At 41.0% G+C, this 24,348-nt stretch overlaps 1 protein-coding gene across 1 annotated transcript in view; it reads right to left on the bottom strand.

The window, feature by feature from the left end:
* Window positions 1-23,197, bottom strand: part of TMCO1 (transmembrane and coiled-coil domains 1) — a 39,446-nt gene extending 16,249 nt beyond the window's left edge. The window contains exons 1-6 of the mRNA XM_030303472.1: window positions 22,980-23,197; window positions 22,510-22,587; window positions 17,951-18,010; window positions 12,179-12,225; window positions 10,336-10,403; window positions 682-826 (exon numbers count right to left, since the gene is read on the bottom strand). Coding sequence (XP_030159332.1) covers window positions 682-826; window positions 10,336-10,403; window positions 12,179-12,225; window positions 17,951-18,010; window positions 22,510-22,587; window positions 22,980-23,049 — 468 coding nt within the window. The 5' untranslated portion in view covers window positions 23,050-23,197. The remainder of the gene's footprint in view (window positions 1-681; window positions 827-10,335; window positions 10,404-12,178; window positions 12,226-17,950; window positions 18,011-22,509; window positions 22,588-22,979) is intronic.
* Between the last annotated feature and the right edge of the window lie 1,151 nt (window positions 23,198-24,348).

The following is a 24,348-nucleotide window of genomic DNA, read 5'->3' as shown; positions in this document are numbered from 1 at the left end:
AGAGAATCCCAAGCAGGCTCTGTACTGACCGTGCTGTCAGCACAGAACCTGATGCAGAGCTCAAACTCACGAACCACGAGATCATGACTCTTCTTGCTTTTTAAAGTCCTATCTCAAAAGCCACTTCATTCTCTAAACCTTTCTGCCTGAATCTTCCCCAACTATTCAAATGTCCTGTCTCTGTCCGGGTTCCCCCAACTATCCATACTTCTCTCTTGGCTCTTACCCTTTTTTACTATGAATGTCTTACAATTCTGGTGACCAAATGTAAATTCTCTAACACAGACTTGAGTATCTCAACTGTGAACATTCTAAAAATCACCAAATTACTACATTTGTTTGTGTTCCTGAAGTGCCAGAAGGCAGTGGTATGTAATAAGGAAGAAACGACACTGAGAAGACCAAACCTGCTCTTTATTTTCGTATCTTTAGATGACTGGAATGAAAAAGGAACCTAAGAGCTCTAAACATGGGATATGGAAACCATGTTTCACTTTATGAAGCCACTTTATGGCTACCACCACCCATCCCCAAGGATCAGTAACTAGACACACATTTAAAACAGCTTTAGAGGATCCACTGGGGTTCTGAAACATTGTCAGTATTAACGAAACAAAAGCAAACTCAGGGTGTGAGAGCAAGGAAGGATACGTATATTTAATAGTGGATACGGTCACTCACCTGTCGAATTGACATGGTACAGAGAATATACAGAAAGATGAAGGAACAGTCCGTGGTGTCATCCCCAAGCAGGTTTCGATGAGACAGTCCTTGGATGTAGGAAAGGGGGGTGAAAGGGAGCTTTGCCACCACTCTACCATCAAATCTAAAAAGGAAAAAACAAGGAATTGTTATTTTTAGAAGACTGACAAGCTTCTTAGTTCCAGGGAAGAATATGAGACAGAAATAGAACTCTAAGTCCCTTGATCTCTAAAAAACAAAAAGTGATATTCTAAAAAGAGACGTACTGAACAAGGATGTAGGGAAAGACCTACATTTTTTCCCATCAATCTTTTTCTAAACTAATGATTCTTAATTGTTTCAGCATCAGAACCCTTTAACGTTCTGAAAATTTATTTGAGAACCCTACATTGTTTAAAGGTTATATCTATCCATATTTACTGCTTTATAAATTAAAACTGAGAAATGTTAAAATATGTATTAAATCATTTAAAAGGTAGTGAGAAATTCATTATGTTAACACAATATTTTTTATGAAAAATCTCTTTTACAAAACAAAAAAGAATCTAGTGAGAAGAAAGGCTCTTTTTTTTTTTCTTTTGGCAACTATCTTTACTGTTTGGTTTAACAGAACACTGCTGAATTCACATAGCTGCTTCAGTATACAGGCTGTTGCAGGGTTACACCATGAAACCTTGAAGCCTCTGGGAAATTCCACCGCACACTAATAAGAGAATAAGAATAAAAAGGGGGGGGGGAAACATCTTACAATTATGACGGCGGTAATTTTCATCTCAAGGACCTCCTCAGAGTCTCAAGGAAGTCCAGGGAGCCCCAGACCAGACTTTGAGAATCGCTGTTCTGAACCGTGGCACCAAGGAGACTTTAAGAACCCTCTTTACAAGACTCAGAGATTCCCAAGACACACATTAAATAGGCTGAATATTTCTAAATAGAAATTCACGGACTATATAGTGGTGAATGAAAAAAGTAGATGCTTAAGATGCATACACAATATTTAGACATAACTTTTAACATACTGTTAGTGTTTGAAAGTTTTCTTTTTACTTTTTCTAAAATAGAAAAGAAAAACGTTTCTGAAAGAGAAAAGCTTAGAAAACAGTTCTAAAAAGATACATATCAGCATTTATGTTGAGTTTCTTTTATACTTTTCTATGAATAAGTTGTATAATCGGTCAATAATTAAAATTATAAAAATTAACGTGATTAAGGGTAGCGATACTTTAAAACATAGCTAAATTATGCAGATAGTCTTTAATTCCAATTAAAGCAGCTAGAAAATGCCCTCTTAGAAAAACACTTGGGATTTAGAATGTTTCTATGGAGGGAGAGGGAAAAGAGAAGTAGTAATACCATCTTTGTCTTTGGGGGAGAAAAAATCCCTAAATATCCAGATCAACTACAGTGCTTCTAAAGAGCTTCTTACACAATTGTCCTGTAAATACAGAATAGAATGAATCTGACATCTTCTATATACATGACCGTCCACTTACTACTGCCAATTGCCTTCCCAGTACATATTTACACAGGAAACGGCTCAATCATGAACTGATTTTACTTATATATGACAAAAGTATTTAAAGATCTGCTTGAAGTAATCACTGTCATTCTCTCCTAAGCTCACAAAAGCAAAACAAAAGTAATAATTTTTTCAGAAGATACTCCCATTCTCTCAGAAGAAATATTAAATGCAATTGCCCCAATATTTTCTGGTTCCATGCTGCACACAATATGCTGTTCCAGGTACGCTGCTGTGACTGTCCTACTGGAGAGTCAGACCGCGAGACAAAGGGACAGAACACATATAAGCTGTCTATCCCCTCTTATCACTAACATACAAACCCAATAAATTAATCACATATAGTCACTTTATTCTGTTATTTTCAACTTGAAATTGTAACAAAAACAAACAAACAAACAAAGCCTTTTAGAACCAGTAAACAAATTCAGACAAGTTTCAGGACACAAAAATCCTAATTCTATGCATTTCTATTCACTAACAATGAGCTATATCATAAAGAAATAAAGAAAACAATCCTACTTACAATAGCATCAAAAACAAAATACTTAGGAACATACATAACCAAGGAGTGCAGTGAAAACTCCAAGACACTGATGAAATAAATTGATGATGGCTCAGTCAGTTAAGCAGCCAGACTTCAGCTCAGTCATGATCTCGCGGTTTGTGAGTTTGAGCCCCACACTGGGCTCTCTGCTGTCAGTATGGAACTTGCTTTGGATCCTCTGTCCCTCTCTCTCTGCCCCCTCTCCTACTTGTGCTCCCTCTCTCTCAAAAATAAACATCAAAAAAATTTTTAAGAAATAAGGTGAAAAAGACAAATAAATGAAAAGATATCTGTGTTCATTGACTGGAAGAGTTAATATTGTTAAAATGTCTATACTACACAAAGCCATTTACAGATTCAATACAGTATCTATCAAAATTCCAATGGCAATATGATCCTAAAATTCATATGGAACCACAAAAGACCCTGAGTAGATAAAGCAATCTTGAGAAAGAACAAAGCTGATTTCAAACTACATTACAGAACTATAATAATCAAAACAATATTGTACTGGCATAAAAACAGATCAACAGGCTGGGGGAACAGAATTGAGAGCTGAGAAATAAACCCACTCATACAAGTCAACTAATATTTGACGAGGGAGCCAAGAATACTTGATGGGAAAAGGACAGTCTCTTCAATAAATGGTGCTGGGAAAACTGGACAGCCACATGCAAAAGAATGATATTAGACCTCTATCTGATACCACTCACAAAAATGAACTCAAAATGAATTAAGGACTGAAATGTAAGACCTGAAACCATAAAACTCCTAGAAGAGGGAATGCAAACTGGTGCAGCCACTCTAGAAAACAGTAGGAAGGTTCCTCAAAAAATTAAAAATAGAACTACCCCACGACCCAGCAATTGCACTACTAGGTATTTATTCAAGGGATACAGGTATGCTATTTTGAAGGGGCACATGCACCCCAATGTTTACAGCAGCATTATCAACAATAGCCAAAGTATGGAAAGAGCCCAAATGTCCATCGATGGATGAATGGATAAAGAAGAGGTGGTATAGATATATACAATGGAGTATTACGCAGCAATCAAAAAGAATGAAATCTTGCCATTTGCAACTGTGTGACTGGAACTGGAGGGTATTATGCTAAACAAAAGTAGTCAGAGAAAGACATATGACTTCACTCATATGAGGACTTTAAGACACACAACAGATGAACACAAGGGAAGGAAAGCAAAAATAATATAAAAACGGGGCTGGGGTGCCTGGGTGACTCATTTGGTTAAGCATCTAACTACAGCTCAGGTCATGATCTCAGGGTTTGTGAGATCGAGCCCCACATTGGGCTCTGTGCTGACAGCTCCGAGCCTGGAGTCTGCTTCAGATTCTGTGCCTTCCTCTCTCTCTGCCCCTCTCCCGCTCATGCTCTCTCTCAAAAATAAACAAACATTTAAAAAATGAAAAAAAAGAAAAAAACCAGGGAGGGGGACAAAACATAAGAAACTCTTAAATATGGATAACAAACACAGGGTTACTGGAAGGGCTGTGGGAGGGGGATGGGCTAAATGGGTAAGGGGCAGTAAGGAATCTACTCCTGAAATCATTGTTGCACTATATGCCAATTAACTTGGGTGTTAAAAATAAATAAATAAAAAAAAAGAATTTACAAAAATTAAGATTAAAAAAAAAATTCTAGAAGAAAATGTGGAGAAAAAGCTCCTTGACATCAGCTATCATTTTTTGGGTATGACACCAAGAGCACGAGCAACAAAAATCATCAAGTGGGACTACATTAAATGAAAAGGCATCTGCACAGCAAAAGAAACAAGCAAGAAAAGGAAAAGGCAACCTATGGATTAGGAGAAAAAATCTGCAAACCATACATCTGACTAAGGAGCTACTACTCAAAATACAATACAATGCAAACTCAATAGCAAAAAACAATCTGATTTAAAAAAAAAATTTTTTTTACATTTATTCATTTTTGAGAGAGACAGAGCATGAGCTGGGGAGAGGCAGAGAAAGAGGGAGACACAGAATCTGAAGTAAACTCCAGGCTCTGAGCTATCAGCACAGAGCCCGACGCAGGGTTTGAACCCATGAACCATGAGATCATGACCTGAGCCGAAGTTGGACACTTAACTGACTGAGCCACCCAGGTGCTCCTTTATTTAAAGATTTTATTTTTAAGTAATCTTTACGCCCAACATGTGGCTCAAACTCACAACCCCAAGATCAAGAGTTGCATGCCCCACCAACCGAGCCGGCCAGGTGCCCCTTCTGGACTATCTTTTGGTATTTCATTATTAAGCTTTTGACCCTCTTCCAATTGTTCTAACTCAATTCAGCTTAGAACTAGAGAGAAGGACACAGCAGGGAGAAAGGAGGGAGGAGGAAATTTAGAAAGAATGAGAACAAGTTATTTGTCTGGTCATATGATTATCTATCTAGAAAATCAGAGAACCAAATTAAATCCTAGAATCTATTAGAGTTCAGCAAGATGGTCAGTTACAAAATAAAATGACAAAAACCGGTGGCTTGCTTTTATATGAGTAGTAACGCGCTAGACAATACAAAATATATACAATACTTATTGGAAAGTAACCACAAAAACACATAAAGCAAACTTAGTGAAAACACCATGTTCCTAGAAGAGAATATGAAAAATTATAAAGGTGTCTAACACTTCAAAATTAATGTATAAGTTTAATAAAATTTAAGTCAAAACTCAAATGAGATTATTGTAGGGGACATTGGGACATAAGTGATTCTAAAATTCATGTGAAAGAATGTGTGTCTCAGGAACAGTGAACAGTGCAGTTAGAACACAATAGTTGGTAGGCAATAAAAAGAAACAAAGTTTGAAAAACAGGCTTTGGCCAAAGCATGGAATGCTGTGAAAGCCAGGTTATGGAATTTGGACTTAAGTCAGTAGTCAGAGCAGCACAATGCTACATAAGGACTAGAGTCAGAGACACCTGAACTACATCCCAGCTCAACGTTTACCAGCTTTGAAACCTTGGGCAGGTTAAATAACTTGGGAGTTTCACATTCTCATCAGTAAAAGAAAGACTATAATCCTCAGCTCAGAAGGCTGTTAAGGGGTGCCTGGGGGGCTCAGTCAGTTAAGCCTTGGACTTCGGCTCAGGTCATGATCTCATGGTTTGTAAGTTCAAGCCCGGCATCGGGCTCTCTGCTGTCAGCACAGAGCCCGCTTTGGATCCTCTGTCCCCCTCTCTCTACCCCTCCCCTGCTTGCTCGCTCTCTTTCATTAATTAACTAATTAATTAAGAAACTGTGGCTTCAGTAATAAATAGTTAAAAAAAAAAGGCTGTTAAGATTACAAAGGCAACAAAAGTTAAGGGTTTAGCACAGTGGCCAACACACAGTTACCATTCCATCAGCAGCAGTGTGGTCGTTAGGCAATGAGGAACATGCTTTTGGCGATGGTTAAGTTAATGCTGCCATGACAGGACACCTGAGGAGACAGAGCAGCGAGGAAGCTACTGCTACACCCAAGGCTAAGGGTAATAGCAGAGAGGAAAGGTAACATGCTGAAACTAGGAGGAGAGCTGGTGTTGCACGGACAGAAAGAGGAGAGGGAGGTGGGAGAAAGAGAGGAAGGGAAGGAGAAAGGAAAGAATGGATAGATGGATGGATGACTAGACAGACACAGAGGGGTCAGAGTCCACAGGAACCGTTAACCGATGGAGGAGAGGGTTGGCAGTATTAGAGATAACTTGGGATAAGTTTGGGACAGGCTGGATACACAAGAAATGTGGGCTGAAAGGAAGAAAGGAGAGGGAGGGAAGCTACAAAGCCTTCAGTCCCAGGTGACTAGAACTGAGTACCACTGAAAGACACACAAGTATCAGGAAGAATGCTGCTATGGCAGAGAACATGATGGGTTCCAAGTGAGTCTCAGAAATAACATAAACAGGAATATGCCTCTCCAAGGCCCAGGGCCAGGCTGTTCTGTAGCCCAAGCAAAGGGAAAAATATAGTTGGGATAGGGTGTTATTGTTATAGAATTTCTCTCTCTAAGAGATCTCTATAATGGACCTTCTACAAATTACAATGACTGCTACATAAGAAAGAACAGTCAGTTTTTAACTCGTAAATCAATATTTCTTATATAGATGTCTATTCCATTTGAAGGCAGTAAGCTGCTTGAGAGCTTAGACTGGGCAATTTTCTTTTACCTCCCACAGTGAGAGGCACCAAAAAAATGGCATGCAGCTTTTCAACCTGAATAGACATTAAAAATAGTTGCAACCTACTATAAATATTCACACAGAGCACTCATGGAAAACTGAAAACTGGAGCAAGAAAATCAAAGGAAGGCAAATGAAAAACATGTTATGATACTTTGTGGTTATGTGATTCCATGATTATAATCAAATGTATTAGCTTCATTTAGCAACTAAACCAACTATGGATTCAAATCAAAACTGCATGCCAAGCTCTAGTTTTAACCAGAGAAAAAAATGAAAGAACTGGCAAATTCTTCTAAAAAGATAATCTAATATTACCTCCTACTGTAAATAACGAACATAAGCCAAATGATCCATTTCCATGTTTCACAGCTTAGATTACAAGTCAAGACTTCTCCCTACTTAAACCTAATGTCAACACTCTTATCAGTAAAGACATACAGTCTTTGAAAATTCTATTTACATTATTGACCTGTCAACAGAATGTACACAATTCTGTATTATTTTTTCCAAACACTACTGATGTGCTAATACTGAAATAAACACTCTCAATACAACATTTATTGCTGAGATTAGTCTATCTTATTAAAGGACACTTTGAGCTGTCTGGGGCTAAAATAAACTATGACCAAAGAGTTAGTAGAAGACATTTTCATCAACTACATTCAGACTCATACTTTTGAGAATTTGGTTCCACTGCAACTGATTCACTAATCAGTTGTTTGTTTTTGTTTTTTTTATTTGAGAGAGAGAGAGAGAGAGAGAGAGAGAGCGCGCGCACATGTGAGCGGGGAGAGGGGTAGAGGGAGAGAGAATCCCAAGCAGGCTCCACACTTAGCACAGAGCCTGATGCGGGGCTCAATCCGACATCCCTTGGACCATGACTAGAGCCAAAATCAAGAGTTGCACGTTCAACTGATGGAGCCCCCCAGTTGCCCCATAATTTAAAATTTTTTGATTCACAGGGCACCTGGGGGGCTTTGTCAGTTGAGTGTCTGGCTTCGGCTCAGGTCATGATCTCATGGTTCGTGAGTTCAAGCCCCGCATTGGGGTCACTGCTGTGAGCGTGGAGCTGGCTATGCATCCTTTGTCCCCGCTCTCTCTTCCCCTCCCCTGCTCGCACTCTCTCTCTCTCAAAAATAAATAAAACATTAAAAATTTTTTTTTTTGTTTTGATTCACATTTCAAATGGGATCAAATTCTTACCTCAGAATAGTACAGAAACCATGAATGAGGAAACTGGGGTGTATATTTACAACTATTTTTTAATTTATTCAGTAAATATCTATGTAAGCCCTGAAACCCTAAGGATACAAAAACTGTTACATGGGAAGACTATAGGAACTGACAGTCTACTAGAGGGAGACATAAACATAAGTTTGGTAAAAGACAAAGAAACATAAAACTAAGGAATAAAACAAAATGCTGAACCTCTAGTAGGGCAGGACTGAAATCTGTCACAAAAATCACACAATAAAGCTAAGGCCAATCAGAATAGATACACACACACACTGCATTAACCTTAAAAATATTATTTAAAAAATCAGAAGTATGAGAACACTAGAAGTAAAGCATCAAATTTAAAAAGTATAAATGAAGGGCGCCTGGATGGCTCAGTCAGTTAAACGTCCAACTTCAGCTCAGGTCATGATCTCGGTTTATGAGTTCGAGCCTCACGTCGGGCTCTCTGCTGTCAGCACAGAGCCTGCTTCAGATCCTCTGGCCCCTCCCCCCCCAAATAAACATTAAAAGAAAATTTTTTTAAGTATAGATGAGTACTTAGCCAGGCCTATGCTGTCTAGAATGTAACAATTTAAGAAGAATATTTGAGTATTTCAATTGTAAATGGACACTTACTAGTTAACTATAAAACCTTTCAATGATTGCTTTGCCTGATAATTCACGGTGATATGTATCCAAGAAATGAGAGAAAGTATGGCAGAGTGAAAAAGAGTACTGAGTTTAGAATTATAAGACAGAGGGGTGCCTGGGTGGCTTAGTTGGTTAAGCGTCCGACTTCGGCTCAGGTCATGATCTTGCGGTTTGCGAGTTCGAGCCCTGCGTCGGGCTCTGTGCTGACAGCTCAGAGCCTGGAACCTGCTTTGGATTCTGTGTCTCCTTCTCTCTCTGCCCCTCCCCCAACTTGTGCTCTGTCTCTCTATATCAAAAATGAATAAATGTAAAAAAAAAAAAAAAAAAAGAATTATAAGACTGAAATCATGAGACTCTTAGATACCTCAGGCAAGTTATTTCATCTTCCAAAGGTCCCTTTCAGCTCTAAAGGTCTATGATTTTAGACCCTTAGCTAAAAGGAAATTTAATATTAAAACCATTTTGGATACCTCCTCTAGTCCTCACCTAAATAAAAACAGCCACTCAATTCTTTTCCCCACTTTATACACACAGATTTCTATTACAACATGTATCAACATATTTATCTATCTTTTCTTCCCATAAAATCGATTATGGCAGGGGCCATGCTTTATTTGTTATATTCCAGTACCTACCACAGTGCCTGGCACGGAGTAGGCACTGCGCTGGTGGGGAGGGAAGAATGGACTAGAAGAAGTGGGGAGGTGCAGGGAGAGGCAGAGACAGGCAGAAGTGGAACAGGGGAGGAAAGAGCAGGAGGAAAGGAGAGTAAAGAGGGAGAGAGGGAAATTCGGCTTTCTGTAGGGGTGATACAGGTGGGCCCTGACAAGGAATGAATGACTGCTTGTCATCTTTGGATATTTTCCCAGTTCCTACCAAAAGTAGTTCCACAATTACTCAAGCCTGCTACCTGCCAGTTTAGATAATAGTAACTTACTTTCTTGTCATACAGGTAACAGTTGTTAAAGCATCAAACATCTCTGTAGGACCCCCTTCATTTTGAACCAGGATGCTGGTAAATAACTTAAAAACACACAGGACATATTAAATGCTTTTTAGAGGCCCCATAATATCTTGGTCTTTACCTTGTACATAAAATATCCTCAATATTAAAGAGGATGAAAAAGTTTTCATATAATTGTATTCTCTCAGAATTGAATTTCTTTGATTTTGGTAATTGAATCGAAGTTATATAAGAGAATGTCCATGTGTGTAGGAAATATACATTTTAGTAGTTATGTGTAAAAGGGCATGAACCCTATGATATACCCTTGAATAATTAAAAAAAAAACCATAAATGTGTGTATGAGTACATATATGATATGGAAGACAGAAAAAGAGAAAGAAAATGGAGCAAAATGGGTGAATTTGGATAATGGATATATTATTCTTGTAACTTTTCTATAAATTTCAAATTTCAAAATAAAGTATTACCCAAAAAAGTTAACTGCTCACACATACACACACAGAGACAACAACAGTGATGTAAGACCATGTTATGATTAAAGTTTACTCACATGGAATTGAACATTCCCATTAGGGCAGTAAAACAAAAGCCAATTGCAAACATGGATTTCATTCGGACCTGTAAAAAGACCAACAATTGTCATTTCACACTAAAGAAAACTGCCACTAACGCACACCCTCAAAAATTTTGGTTTCATGTCATGTTTAAAAGGCCCTTCACGGCAAAAAGTTGTTTATTGGCTAATCCGCCCTCCACCTCCAAGCCCTTCTCCTTGTCCCCTACTGATGAATGGTATAAGGGTAGCCGTGCAACCCAATTCTGGCCAATGACTTACAAGTACTGAATGGGATTTTTAAAAGGGATGAACTTGGCCAGCATCCCGTTAGGCTTTTTGCTCATTCTTCTTCCTCGGAACGAAGAACATAACACCTGAAGGTAAAGCACTATCAAATAACCAAACAACCATAATCTAAGGATGGCTAGATTCTTAATCTAGAGTCCTTAATGACATTACTAACCTGCCACACCAGCCCAGGACTGCCAAACTCTGGACTTGTTGAGCAACTAAACAATCTTCATCTATTTAAGTCATTGTTGGTTAAGTATTCTGTTCCTTACAGCTACCTTCTTACTTAATTACATATGTGGTAAAAGTATAAGTAATCAAAAGACCAGAAAAATGTAAGATTAACAGTTGTTATCTCTGGGGGCACCTGGGTGTCTCGGCTAAGCATCCAACTCTTGATTTCAGCTCAGGTCGTGATCTCACAGTTCGTGAATTCAAGCCCCGAGTTGGGCTCTGCACTGGCAGTGCGGAACGTGCTTGGGATTCTCTCTCTGTCTCCCTCTCTCTGCACTTCCCCTGCTCGAGTTCTTTCTCTTAAAATGAATAAACGAACTTAAAAAAAAAAAATAGCTGTTATCTCTGGATGACAGGCTTATCAGTAATTTTTCTCTCTTCTTTCTATAGTTTCTGAATTTGGTGTTGTAAACATTTATAATTATGTCAACAGAAAAGGTATTTTCAAAAAGATGCACTTCTGAGTTACAGCTTTAAATTAGTAAGAATTTTAAGAAACGGAAGATAATATAGCAAAGGTCTCTCAGTAAGCAAAGGCAACTGTTGCACAGTTCAGATGTCCTGTGTTAAACGTACAGAAATTAAATAGAAAAATTAGTCAAGCCACATAATTAGCCTACCTATGCCTTAGACACGCTTGAACTCTACTGTTTACAAATAATGAGTAAATGGGTAATAAAATCACTTGTCTTTACACTTTATGGTGTGCCTGACACTCAGGACAAAAGGCCTCTAAAGAACAAAGGCAACAATAAAGGCCATCTCTAACGCTTCAACTCAGATACTGGGCTGACACAGGTCACCAGAAAACCAAAGACTCAGCAATGACATGAGAAAAGAAAAAGAAAACAGATACTTCAGGGGCACCTGGGGGGCTCAGTCAGTTAAGCATCCGACTTCGGCTCAGGTCATGATCTCATGGTTCGTGAGTTCGAGCCCCACGTCGGGCTCTGTGCTGACAGTGCGGAGCCTGCTTGGAACTCTCTCTCCTTCTCTCTCTCTCAAAATAAATAAATAAAACACATAAAAAAGAAAACAGACTACTTCATTTAAAACACACAGGGGAAGCTATCAAGAACTGTGTGAGAGGGACAAATTATGAGCTCCGGACAGCCCAGAAGAGTTCTTCCTACTACTGAAATCAAAGTTTAAGCCCAGGAGCATATTTTCACTTCTGTCTGGTCCAGGAACTCCCAGGACATTATGGGGTGAATTTCTCAAAAGGTAAGTACGGTGTACTTAATGCAAATCAGGGCCTTTTGCTAAAAAAATATTTTGTAGTTTATCACAAAATTGTACTTAAGACTCTTACCATCGATAGGTCTCTGTTGTTATTTTTCAGCTTCTCTTCTTGCCTCTCTGAAAAGAATTAGTGAACTGGTTAATATACACAATGCTGAGCACAAAGCAGATGTTAAACTGTCACTGGTGACTACAAAAGCACTTCTGTCTCAGTATCACTTAAGAAGATGAGCTGAGGGGCGCCTGGGTGGCGCAGTCGGTTAAGCGTCCGACTTCGGCCAGGTCACGATCTCGCGGTCCGTGGGTTCGAGCCCCGCGTCGGGCTCTGGGCTGATGGCTCGGAGCCTGGAGCCTGTTTCCGATTCTGTGTCTCCCTCTCTCTCTGCCCCTCCCCTGTTCATGCTCTGTCTCTCTCTGTCCCAAAAATAAATAAACGTTGAAAAAAAAAAAAAAAAAAAAGAAGATGAGCTGAATACCTGGAACACTGTATACTTTATATTAGCAAACAATTCAAGTGTATCAGAGCACTAAAATATTTCAATTTAAATAGAATAAAAAATTAAAAAAAAATTTTTAATGTTTATTCATTTTTGAGAGAGACAGAGACAGAGAGACAGAGAGAGACAGAGCACAAGTGGGGGAGGAGCAGAGAGGGAGGGAGACACAGAATCCGAAGCAGGCTCCAGGCTCCGAGCTGTCAGCACAGAGCCCGACGCGGGGCTCGAAACCACAAGTCAAAGTCGGACGCTTAACCGACTGAGCCACCCAGGTGCCCCTAAAATAAAAATCTTTACAGATTCGTTAAAAATTACCTCTGGTATTTAGTGTTTTAACTCCACATTAAGGTATACTTTTACATTACACTGATGGGAAGTGTAAACATAATGACTGCACTTGGGTTTCAAATATGAGTTACTCATCTCTGATGCTTTTCCCCCTTTCAGTTTCTTCAAGAAAGCATAGTCTAGAAAATAAAAGCCAATCAAGATAAACTTAAAATTCAAGTCCTTTCATACTACAGACGAATCACTCCACAAATAAACATAGTTTTATAGGTAAGTCACTTAGAAAGCTAGAAAATTTGACATAGATTTCAAGAAAGTCGTTACACACACACAACCCCAACTGCTGAAGAAGTCTCAAGTGTGCGCTAATGCCCTTATTTACCATCTTCCCATCAACATAAAGGGTTTCATGGTTTCTATGAAGAAACCGAGACCCTGCAGAGGGTAAGTGACTTGTCAGAGATCACATAAGCCAGGCCTAGATCCAAGTTTCCCAACAGCCAGCCCAATATTCTGTATATATACTATGCTATCGCTCTCTTTGATCATGTATTATTATCACTGGGATTAATTTATCCAAGAAATACTTATTGATTACCTACTACATGCCAGGTACTTTTCTCAGCAGTGGGGATACATGAATGAGCAAAACACACAAAAATCCCCACCCTCCCGGGAAGATTATAAAATCAAAATATAATATCCTCTAAAATTAAAAAAAAAATCTACCATTAGAATAAATTGGCGTGAGGGCTAGCAAATTTGGATAGGTAAAGGAAAGGAGGATCAAGAACAGGCCTACAGGAAGACTGGCCTACAGACCGGACCTCAGTTTCCCAATAGTACACAGTGGGATGAATATATGATCTCTTGCCCTGAACTGCTCGTATCCAGTTTGTTCTCCGTGGGAGGAAAGGATATGGACAGGAGACAGGGGGATACTGCAGGTATATGGAAGAAAATAAACGAAAAGCAATGAAGCTGAGGTCTATCTTGGGGGAAGGAGCTCTTTTTCTATCCGGGCAGTCCTCTTACAACGTAACAAGACATTTTTAAATTGTGGGGTTAAGGACTGGGGTATGAGATGATGAGAAGGTAGGCTTAAAATAACTAGAGATGGAAGGGACTACTGCTAAGAAATTTTAAAAAGTTACAGAGGGGGGGGCGCCTGGGTGGCTCAGTCGGTTGAGCGTCCGACTTCAGCTCAGGTCACGATCTCACGGTCCGTGAGTTCGAGCCCCGCGTCGGGCTCTGGACTGATGGCTCGGAGCCTGGAGCCTGTTTCCAATTCTGTGTCTCCCTCTCTCTCTGCCCCTCCCCCATTCATGCTCTGTCTCTCTCAGTCTCAAAAATAAATAAACATTAAAAAAAAATTAAAAAAAAAATAAATAAAAAGTTACAGAGGGGAGCCTGGGTGGCTCAGTCGGTTAAGCATCCGCCTCCGGCTCAGGTCACGATCCCACGGTTCATGGCTTTGAGAGAGCCCCACGTCAGACTCTGTGCTAACAGCTCAGAGCCCAGAGTCTGCTTTGGATTCTGTGTCTCCCTCTCTCTCTCTGCCCCTCCCCTGCTCATGATCAGTCTCTCAAAAATAAATAAATGTTCAAAAAAATTAAAAATAAAATAAAATAAAAGGTACTTATAAAAGGCACTTATGCTAGAAACCTGGGCATATCCCTGACTCCCTACTTTCTCATCCAAACACCACATCCTATTAATTTTACCTCATATTTATGAAACCCTCCCCCTGCTCACCTCCTTCCTACCACGTCTGAATGAAGATTTCTAACCCCTCTTACCTATGTTATTTCAAGTCTCCCAGCACGTCTCACTGCCTCCAAACTTGCTCCCTCAAATCCATCTTCCACGTAGCTGCCTGTTAGATCTACCCACAAGGCAGAACCGACCAAAACTGTGATGCTCCCGCGCTTAAAATTCTGGCATGGCTTTTCATCCTCAAGAGCATGTCCCAGCGTCACCTGCAAGTCGGCCGTCTGGCCCTGCTTATTCTGCAGCCTCATTGCTAACCCCCTCCCCCCACCCATTAAGTTTTATGTTCCTGCAACACCAAACACTCTCTATATGAAGTTTTTCTCTGGATTCAACGTCTTTGTTCATGAAGTCCTTTCTACTTGGATGACAAACTGTCCCAATTTTCCCTGGATTGTTCTCATTTTAGCTCTCAAAACCACACTTCCCCAAAAACTCCTCATCTTGACCAACTGGGATTTCTACCTAGAATGTTTTATCCTGTCCCTATCCAACCCCTTCCTAGTTAGCTAGTACTCAACTTTTAAGCCTCAGCTGTCTCATCTCCTTTTGAAAATCTTGATTCCTTAGTCAGCATTATTCAATGGAGCTTCCTACAATATGAAAATATTCTGTATCTGTGCTGCCAGTAAAGTAGTCACAAATTACATGTGGCTCCTGAGAAAAGAAAATGTGGCCCAATGTGATAGAGGAACTAAAATTTTAACTTAATTTAATTAATTAAAAAAGCCAAACGTAGCTAATGGCTGCTGTACTAGACAATGTAGTCTTAAGACACTGGATTATCAGTCCTTTCTTTATGCTTCCAGAATATTCCATATACATCTTTATCATTATACTCACTGAATTTGTACATTCTGTTATAATGATCTGCTTCTATACCCATAAACCCAACTAGATGGTAGGCTCTTGGAGGACAAGGAACCTCTATGCCTTCTTCATCTCTGTATCCTTAGTAACTGGCATGTAGTTAGTTGCTCAACATTGTAGTGTGTGCTCAACAATTGTTTCATGAATGACTCAGCAATATAATAAAAGTTGATCTGAAGACAAAGCATACCAAAAACCCTTTTGTAGGAAGAGTAGCCCTTTATGATAAAGCTGGTAGCCTAAAGAGGCAGAAAAAGCAAAAAGAGCCTCAAAGTTGAGAGCAAACTACAGCGACGGTTTTTCTGAAGCTCTATTCCATTTTTTCCAATTATGTCCAAACAGAAACTATAACCATAAGTACTGTCAAGGTAGGCTGTATGGATACACGGCTTAACAAAAATATAGCAACACAGGTATATGAAACATGCCAACACCACTATAGTTCTTGAAGATTCTTCAACTCAAATTGTTAAGTACTGACCATATACAAATGAAGCAGTTTTAGTTGGGTTTTAAATAATTCAGAAATAAGTTAATATTCACTTGATTTTAGAGGAGGTAAAAAATGCTAATTTCTTAGATGTTTGCTTCGCTCCTGCCTAGCTCTGATAAATTCACGGCCGAGCACGATCAGCTGTACAAGATGTAGTCAGATGATATAGAAGCTAAGACTAATTCTCATTAGTCCTACCAATGAGGCATTTTACTCATGGGCAAGTAACAGCTGATTATGTCTGAGGCTGCCTAAAAGGCGTACGTCACAGGAGCGCCTGGGTGGCTCAGTCAGTCGAGCATCTGACCTTGGCTTAGGTCATGATCTCACGGTTTGTGAGTTCAAGCCCTTCATGGGGCTCTGTGCTGAACTGTTGCTCAGAGCGTGGAGCCTGCTTCAGATTCTGCCTCCTCCTCCCTCTGCCCCTCCCCCACTCACGCTCTCACTGTGTCTTTCAAAAATAAATGTAAAAAAAAAATTTTAAGGTGTGTGTTACATACTCCACTGATTCCACTTTTCACTAGGGACCATTCCCAACAGAACAGGACAAAAAAGACACATATAAAAAGGTAAAGTTGATTTTTAAAAAGACACCTTGGGGCACGTGGGTGGCTCAGTCGGTTAAGTGTCGGACTCTTGATTTCAGCTCAGGTCATGATCTCACGGGTTCATGGGATCGAGCCCCGTATTGGGCTCTGGGATGACAGCGTGGAGCCTGCTTGGGATTCTCTTTCTCTCTCTGCCCCTACCTTGTGTGCACACTCTCTCAAAATAAGTAAATAAACTTAAAAAAAAACAACATGTAAAGTGCTTACTTCAGTGTGCTGCAGATGGTTAAGTACTCAATAAATTCTGACCACTATTTTATTTACTTACATTTTTATTTAACTAATTCACACTAAAACTTTAAGATTCAACTAAAACATTATCTCTTCAAGAAAAACTAATCCCCTAGCTTGGTTTAAATACCCTTTCTCTTTACCTTTATAACACTCAGAATATACCCCTACAAAAGTATTTCCCATACGGCATTGGTCGGTTTTCCCTCTCTGAATGGACTTCTAATAGAATTTTTTCTACTTTTGTTTCTCTGGTGCCGACCAGAGCACCTGAGCCAGAGTAAGTTTACAGCAGCGTCCTGCCACGGAGCTAAATGAGTCAGCCATTTAGAAACCATCAGCTACACTAAATTCAAAAGCTTTAATCAGAACAGGACGGCAGCACAGTCCAGCTTGATAGAATTCTCTCCTAGGATACAATTAACGGCAGTGACCTAGGCAGAGACACAGTCTCTGAACCACACACACAGTTTCACAGTTTTTTCCTGATTTCAGAATAAAGAAGTATCATAAACTATAAATAAAAATCACATCTCATCACTTATCTTTTCGGAACAGAATTACGTTTTGAAATTAAGTTCTAAAATACGCTGAAAAACCAAAAACAGGTACTACTCTCTAGATCAGATAAAAATTATGCAGCAGAAAATTTCCTACCCCTGGTGGATTTCCATCATTAGTCAATTCTCATTAAGGAAGCCATGGCAACAGTACAAGTTACTCAGACTTAACTGGAAATAATGTCAGATGTGAAAAAAAATACCACTTTTATCAAACTATGCCAAGAACCCTCAGCCAAGTTCAAAAGCTACAACGGTCAGCATCATTTTACAAAAACTAAAATTTCAAAGCTAAGAGAAAAAAGTAGCAATTGCTTGAACTTATCCTACAAAATGGACAAGAGACAATCAAGGGAATGTATTCAAGTGCTTTGTAAACCACAAAATTATACAAACATGAGTCACCACTGTTAACAACTACATTATATTTTCATTACCTAAGAATTTATTTTTCTAATTTAAAATTTTTCAAATTTCCAAAATTTATTTCTGGTAAATTTTGTGTATACCAATAACTCATCTTACCTATTTTCTTCTTTTGTTGTCGACCAGCTGACTCTGTTATTGTTTCCTTCTTCTTTTCCACTGTAAACACAGTAATATGGCAAAAATTAATCATGCATTATGCTAATGAAGGAGGCTTTACCACAGCTGAACCAATGAAAGAAGCTCACAAGAAAGTTACACCTGCCTCTGATTATGGTCATGAGTAAGTCACCTGATCTACTCCCACACCTGGTGGCAGGACAAGGCAGACACAGCAATCTAAGACTAAAACAATACTGTAAGCATCACCAAACACCTATAATGGACTACATAAGGCCACAATAATAATAACTGATGGAACATAATAGAAACTAAGATGGCTTTTAAGCCATCAGCTGAGGGTGACTGCCTCAGGTTGAGTCTGAGCATGATTTTCAAATTCTGCTCTCTCAGAGAACTACGGTCACTTACAGTTCATTCTCATATTCACTCCAGAACATAGGGATTCATTCATTCTGCTACTGGTGCCAAATAACAGGCACTGTTCTGGGTAGATAAAAAGATAAACATGATCCCTGCCCTCTGAGGAGCAATCTAGTGAGGGCAGACAATCGAATAACAATTATAGTACAGAAAACTGCCACGACAGACCTATGCACAAGGTAGGGAGATCAGGAGAGTCAAAAAAGCTAAGACCGGGGTGCCCGGCTGGCTCAGGCAGCGGAGCATGCGACTCTTGTCTCAGGGTCATGAGTTCGGGCCTCACGCTGGGCATAGAGATTACTTAAAAACAAAGGAAGCTAAGACCAACTTCTTTGGATGCATTTCAATTAATATGATGATAAAAAAAAGTAAAAGTAAAAGTAACTTTTTAAAGAGGAATAATGTGAGGCGCCTGGGTGGCTCAGTCGGTTAAGTGTCCAACTTCGGCTCAGGTCATGATCTCACAGTTTGTGGGTTCGAGCCCCACATTGGGCTCTGTGCTGACAGCTCAGAGCCTGGAGCCTGCTTTGGAGTCTGTGTGTCCCTCTCTCTCTGCCCCTCCCCTGCTCGCTCGCTCTCTCTCTCTCTCTCTCTCTCTCTCTCAAAAATAAATATTTAAAAAATTTTTTTAAATAAAGAGGAATAATGTAACATATTTAAATTTTATATTTACTATCTTTGATCTATCCACCTATCATAGTCCACCTATGAATGCACTAAGAATAGGTGTGTCAAAAATTACCTTTACTTAGTTTATTTACGTTCTTTGTTCTGTATATTATCTCAGCATACTTCCCTTACTAGCAAACAGTACAGTACATGTATTATTTCTAAAAGTTGTATTAAAGGGGCGCCTGGGTGGCTCAGTCGGTTAAGTGTGCCACTCCGGCTCAGGTCGCTGTTGGGGGGTTTGAGTCCCGCGTCGGGCTCTGTGCTGACAGCTCTGAGCCTGGAGCCTGCTTTGGATTCTGTGTCTCCCTCTCTCTTTGCCCCTCCCCTGCTTGTGCTCTGTCTCCCTCTCTCTCAAAAATAAATAAACATCAAAACAAAAAACAAAAAAAGAAGGGAAGTAACATAAGATTTGTGTCTTGAAAAAATTACTCTAGGGGCACCTGGGTGGCGCAGTCGGTTAAGCGTCCGACTTCAGCCAGGTCACGATCTCGCGGTCCGTGAGTTCGAGCCCCGCGTCGGGCTCTGGGCGGATGGCTCAGAGCCTGGAGCCTGTTTCCGATTCTGTGTCTCCCTCTCTCTCTGCCCCTCCCCCGTTCATGCTCTGTCTCTCTCTGTCCCAAAATAAATAAATGTTGAGAATAAATTCGAGTGGCTGCAGGGAGACCAATGAGGAGGCTACTGCAGTAGATGAAATGAAACATGATACAAGTTTAGACCATGTGGTGGTGGCAGGACTGGAGGGATGTGGAGGGACTGAAAGCTTCCCAAGAGGAGAATAGTAACTTGAGGGTAGACTGCACATACAGAGTGAGAGAAGAAAGTATTCAAATCAGCAAATATTTATGAAACATTTACTACGTGCCAGTCACCGTTCTAGGTGCGTGGAATATATCAGAACAACAACAACAAAAACCCTGTCCTAGTGAAGCTTTTGTTTTAGCAAGTGGAGATAAATAAATAGTAACACAATACACAAATAAATCATATATTAGAAAGTGACAAGAACCATGGGGGAAAAAATAGAGCAGGATATGGGAAATGAGGAGTAGTAGTGGGAGAAGAGATGAGCAGTTTCAAAGACAGTGGTCAAATGAAGACTCACAGAAGTAAACTTTGAGTAAAGATTTGAAGGTAAGAGGCTTAGCTGAGCAGACATCATAGACATGAACATTCTAGGCAGATGGAAGAGCCAGTAGAAAGGTCCCAGCACAGGAGTATGGCTGATATACAGTGAACAGCAAGCAGGTCAGTGTGGCTGAAGCAGAGTGTGTTGAGAGGAAAAGAGTATCAGAATAGAAATAGGGGAGGCTCTGTAGGCCACTGTAAGGACTTTGGCTCTTCTTGAGTGAAAATGGGACCCCATCACAGGGTTATGAGCAGAGATGGGACATGAGCCAAGAGTCTTTAAAAAGGATCATTCTGTGTTATCTTGGGGACAGACCACAGGTAAACAGAAACACCTGCTGGAGACTGTAGCAATAATTCATGCAAAGGATGAAGGTGTCTTGGACTGTGGTAGTTATCAATGGAGGTGATGAAAAGTGGTCAGATTCTAAATGTATCTGAAGGTGGTGCAAAAGTCTTAGATGCGGGGTGTGAGAGAAGAGTTAAAGATAATTGCACAAGGATTACGGCCTGAGCAAGTAGAAGGATAGACTTGCCATCGTGATTGCTACCAAGGACGGAGGCTTGGAAGTGAGAAACAAGTATTCAATTTGGATATGCTGGGTTTGAAATGTGTATTAGAAATTACAGTGTAATTGACCAAACTGAGACATGAATCTTTAAAAATTTCTTTGAGTATAGCTGACACATAATGCTACATTTCAGGTATACAACATACTGATCCAACTCCTTTACATGTTATGCTAAGCTCACCACAAGGTGAACTTTTACAGGGATATATGAATCCTGCGTTAAGAAGAGAGAGCTAAGGATATAAATTGAGGTGCCATTGCCAAATATAGCACATGATTGAGTTCACCAAGGGAGTGAGTATAGAGATTAAAAATAGGGTGCCTGGGTGGCTCAGTCGGTTGAGCGTCTGGCTTCGGCTCAGGTCATGATCTCCTGGCTTGTGAGTTCAAGCCCCGAGTCAGGCTCTGTGCTGACAGCTCAGAGCCTGGAGCCTGTTTTGGATTCTGTGTCTCCCTCTCTCTGCTTCTCTCCTGCTCATGCTGTCTCTCTCTCTCTCTCTCTCTCAAAAAATAAATAAACATTAAAAAAAAGAGAGAGAGATAAAAACAAATTTGGAGTCACCAACAATAGGAGGTTAAGAAGAGTAACCAACAAGGAAACTGCAACAGAATGATCAGCAAGATAAGAGCAAAACCTGAAAGTCAAGTGAAGAAAGGTTCACAGTCAAGGTTTCAGGTTTGCACTATCGGAGGCATGGAGGTACCATTCACCACATAGGGCAATACTGGAAGAGGACCGCATTAGTGAAGGTAAAGATAATGAGCTTGGTTTCTATGTGTGGAGGTTCATTATCCACATTGAATAAGTGAAGGAGCAGCAAACTATAATTTTAAAAGTAGAAGTTTGGATTCTAATTCTTTGTTTGCTGAGACATTAGTATGTCATTTAACCTTTCCGAGCCTCAATCTCTTTTCTATACAGAGACGGTAATATTTATATAACCATAAATGGCTACTATGCGGATCAGGTGAGATACTGCAAAGAAGAAAACCCTATAAACTCTTATGAAGACATAAAGGTATGTCATAGAATACAGAAAGTCATAGAAATGTTAAGATACAAAAGTCATATTTAATCTTTAAAAGGCAGAAAAGGACACTGAAAGCCACATCAAACCTGGAAGGAACCATTCACGTAATACCTCTCGCAGCTCCCTCAGCTGCGTCCTGGAGAATTCCTGCTCTATTTCAAAGACAGCAAACTCTACGTGTTCTTAACCTTCTCCTCAAACTCCATCAACCTCCTCACACATCAGAAACTTGGCTTATCCCTGAAGACACTGCTTACCTTGATACTAATCATAATGACCTACTGGTCTCCAAACACACTTTCTTGTTAAAATGCCCACATTTTTGCACACATGCTATTTTCTTCACCCCCAATCCTTCCCCCATCTCGTTCTCTATCCAATTTCTAACTACCCAAGGAGGACACCAAGGCCATCTGCATCACAAACGCTTCCAGGGCTGCTCAAAAGTGAACGGGATCTCTTTTTTAGAACCACCACAGCACATAACAAGTCCTTCTCATGTCCCGTAGCACTGCCATTTGTATTACACGTTTTGCATAAAAATATCCAATACTGCACATATCTATATATAGCTCCAATTCAAATCGGATTCACCTCTGTATTCCTATACAGTTTTTGTATCGGTTGGTGCTCCTAAAATATTTACTGTGAACATGCATGCGCTCAATGAACTTGATATATGGGAGCTACAGCTAAAGGCTGTTGCCATACTCACATTTTTTACTCTGTTTTTCCACCTCCGCTTTCAGTCTCTTGTACTTGTCTGTCCTGTACACCAGGACCCAGGTGATGCCTGAAACATCAAAAGCAACATGCTAATAGAGAAATGTGTATAACGCTCACAACAAACTTATTAGTGGGGACTGCTGGGTAAGGAGGGATTTCAACTTTTTGCTTTATATTTACCAGCAGTTAACTTTTTTCGAATGTTAAGACAATGGACTCTTCAACCAAAACAACGGAGACATGATATGAAGGTGTCTCCACAAATACGCAAGTGAAATCTACCCTAGCGACCCCTCCCGCTCCTGTTCCCGAGTTACCCCGATTCCCTGGATGAGCCCTCCCATCCCAACCCTAAGCAAGCAACGCTCGCGACCACTCCCTTGGTGGCCCGACGGTCCCGCGCCTTAGGATCCTTCCCCTCGGAAGCTGATCAAACGTCAGAGAAGCAGCCGCTCTCACCCTCGGCGAGAAGAGCCGTGCACACGGAGATAAAAACGATGAGCAGCGTGTCCGCGAACATGGTGCTCATCTTGCGCTTTCCTCTCTGCACTCCCACCCGCCAGGGGGGAAGCGCTCGAGAGCCAGCAAAAATGAAGCGAAAACGGCTTCCCTAGATTTCAGGACCACCGAGCAACGCTCTCTGACAGCCCGGAGCCACACTTCCGCTTCCGGGGCACGGCGCCGGAAGGGCTACTTCCGGAGAGTTGCGTGGCCGCGCGAACACAGCGCGAACCACGCCGCCCCGAGGGCTGGCGCTCAGGCCCAATCTCGCGAGAGCTGGGCCTTGAGCGGCCGCGCCAGAACTGCAGCGGCGAGACTTGGCCCCGCGGCCCTGGCTCGCCGGGCCGTTGGGATGTCCTCCTCTCTGCCGGAATCCGCTGTGCCCGCTCGTCCGCACCTCTGCCCCAGCCACACCTCTACGGCCGGTCAGGTGGCTTATTGAACGCCTGCGTTAGGTGCCAGGCCACGGAGTTGGAGCTGGGGACGCGGAAATCAGTTAGTCGTGGCTGCTGGCTTCAAGGAACGCCCGTCCTAGCGAAGGAGAGAGACTTGTACAGACGGTGCGATTAGGGTTTTAAGAGAGGTGTGGCCCGAAGGCTGCTGTGACCCAGTTGAGGGGGTGGTCAGAGACAGCCGCGAAAGGAATCGGAGCAGTGCTTCGAGGGGTAGGAGTGCTTTGCGGGGAAGCAGAGGCCTTTCTAGGCAAAGATGCGGGCGGTGGAGAGTACGTGGTGTAGTGGAGCAGTGAGTGGCGAGTCCAGAGAAGGGGTCATAAACCCAAATGCCGACGGTGGTGGCGTATAAATCATCTTATGCAGGCTGAGCACAAGGAAACGATGGGAGGCGCTAAGCATGAACGAGGGAGCGATCATTTTCTCTGAAAGGAACGATGGGTACTCAACATCCGGCCAGTTTCCCAGGGAGAAGGAGCGCCCAGTGTTGATTATCTTCGCGCTTTCCAGGAAAATACAGAAGTCTTGATGTATGTGAACGTTCAATCTCTAGATGCTGGTAACTCGTTTTAAATGCCGTAGCAGTGAAAGAAAATGCCTCAGAAGCTTGGTTTCAGCCTGTGCAGAGGTTTTCAGCTTTTTCAGACGGATTATGTCTGTGTGGAGTGTGTGTTTATGAAAATCTGGAAGCTGGCTCAACTGGCTCCCCTTGGCTTGTACTTTCTACCACTGGTTCTTTTCACTTAAACTCCGATGTGCTGAGAGTTCTGTAATGCTACTTTTGGCCTTTTTTAGTTTTATGTGCATTTCTCGTCTCTTAGGAGTTCGCAGCAGAGAACCTGTCTCCTTTGAACTATGAATTTCTGTGTGGTAGT

This window comes from Lynx canadensis, chromosome F1, assembly GCF_007474595.2.
Source record: "Lynx canadensis isolate LIC74 chromosome F1, mLynCan4.pri.v2, whole genome shotgun sequence".
Classification (NCBI taxonomy): Eukaryota; Metazoa; Chordata; class Mammalia; order Carnivora; family Felidae; genus Lynx; species Lynx canadensis.
The sequence above is the reverse complement of the archived record's forward strand: the minus strand, read 5'-3'. Positions and strand labels throughout refer to the sequence as shown.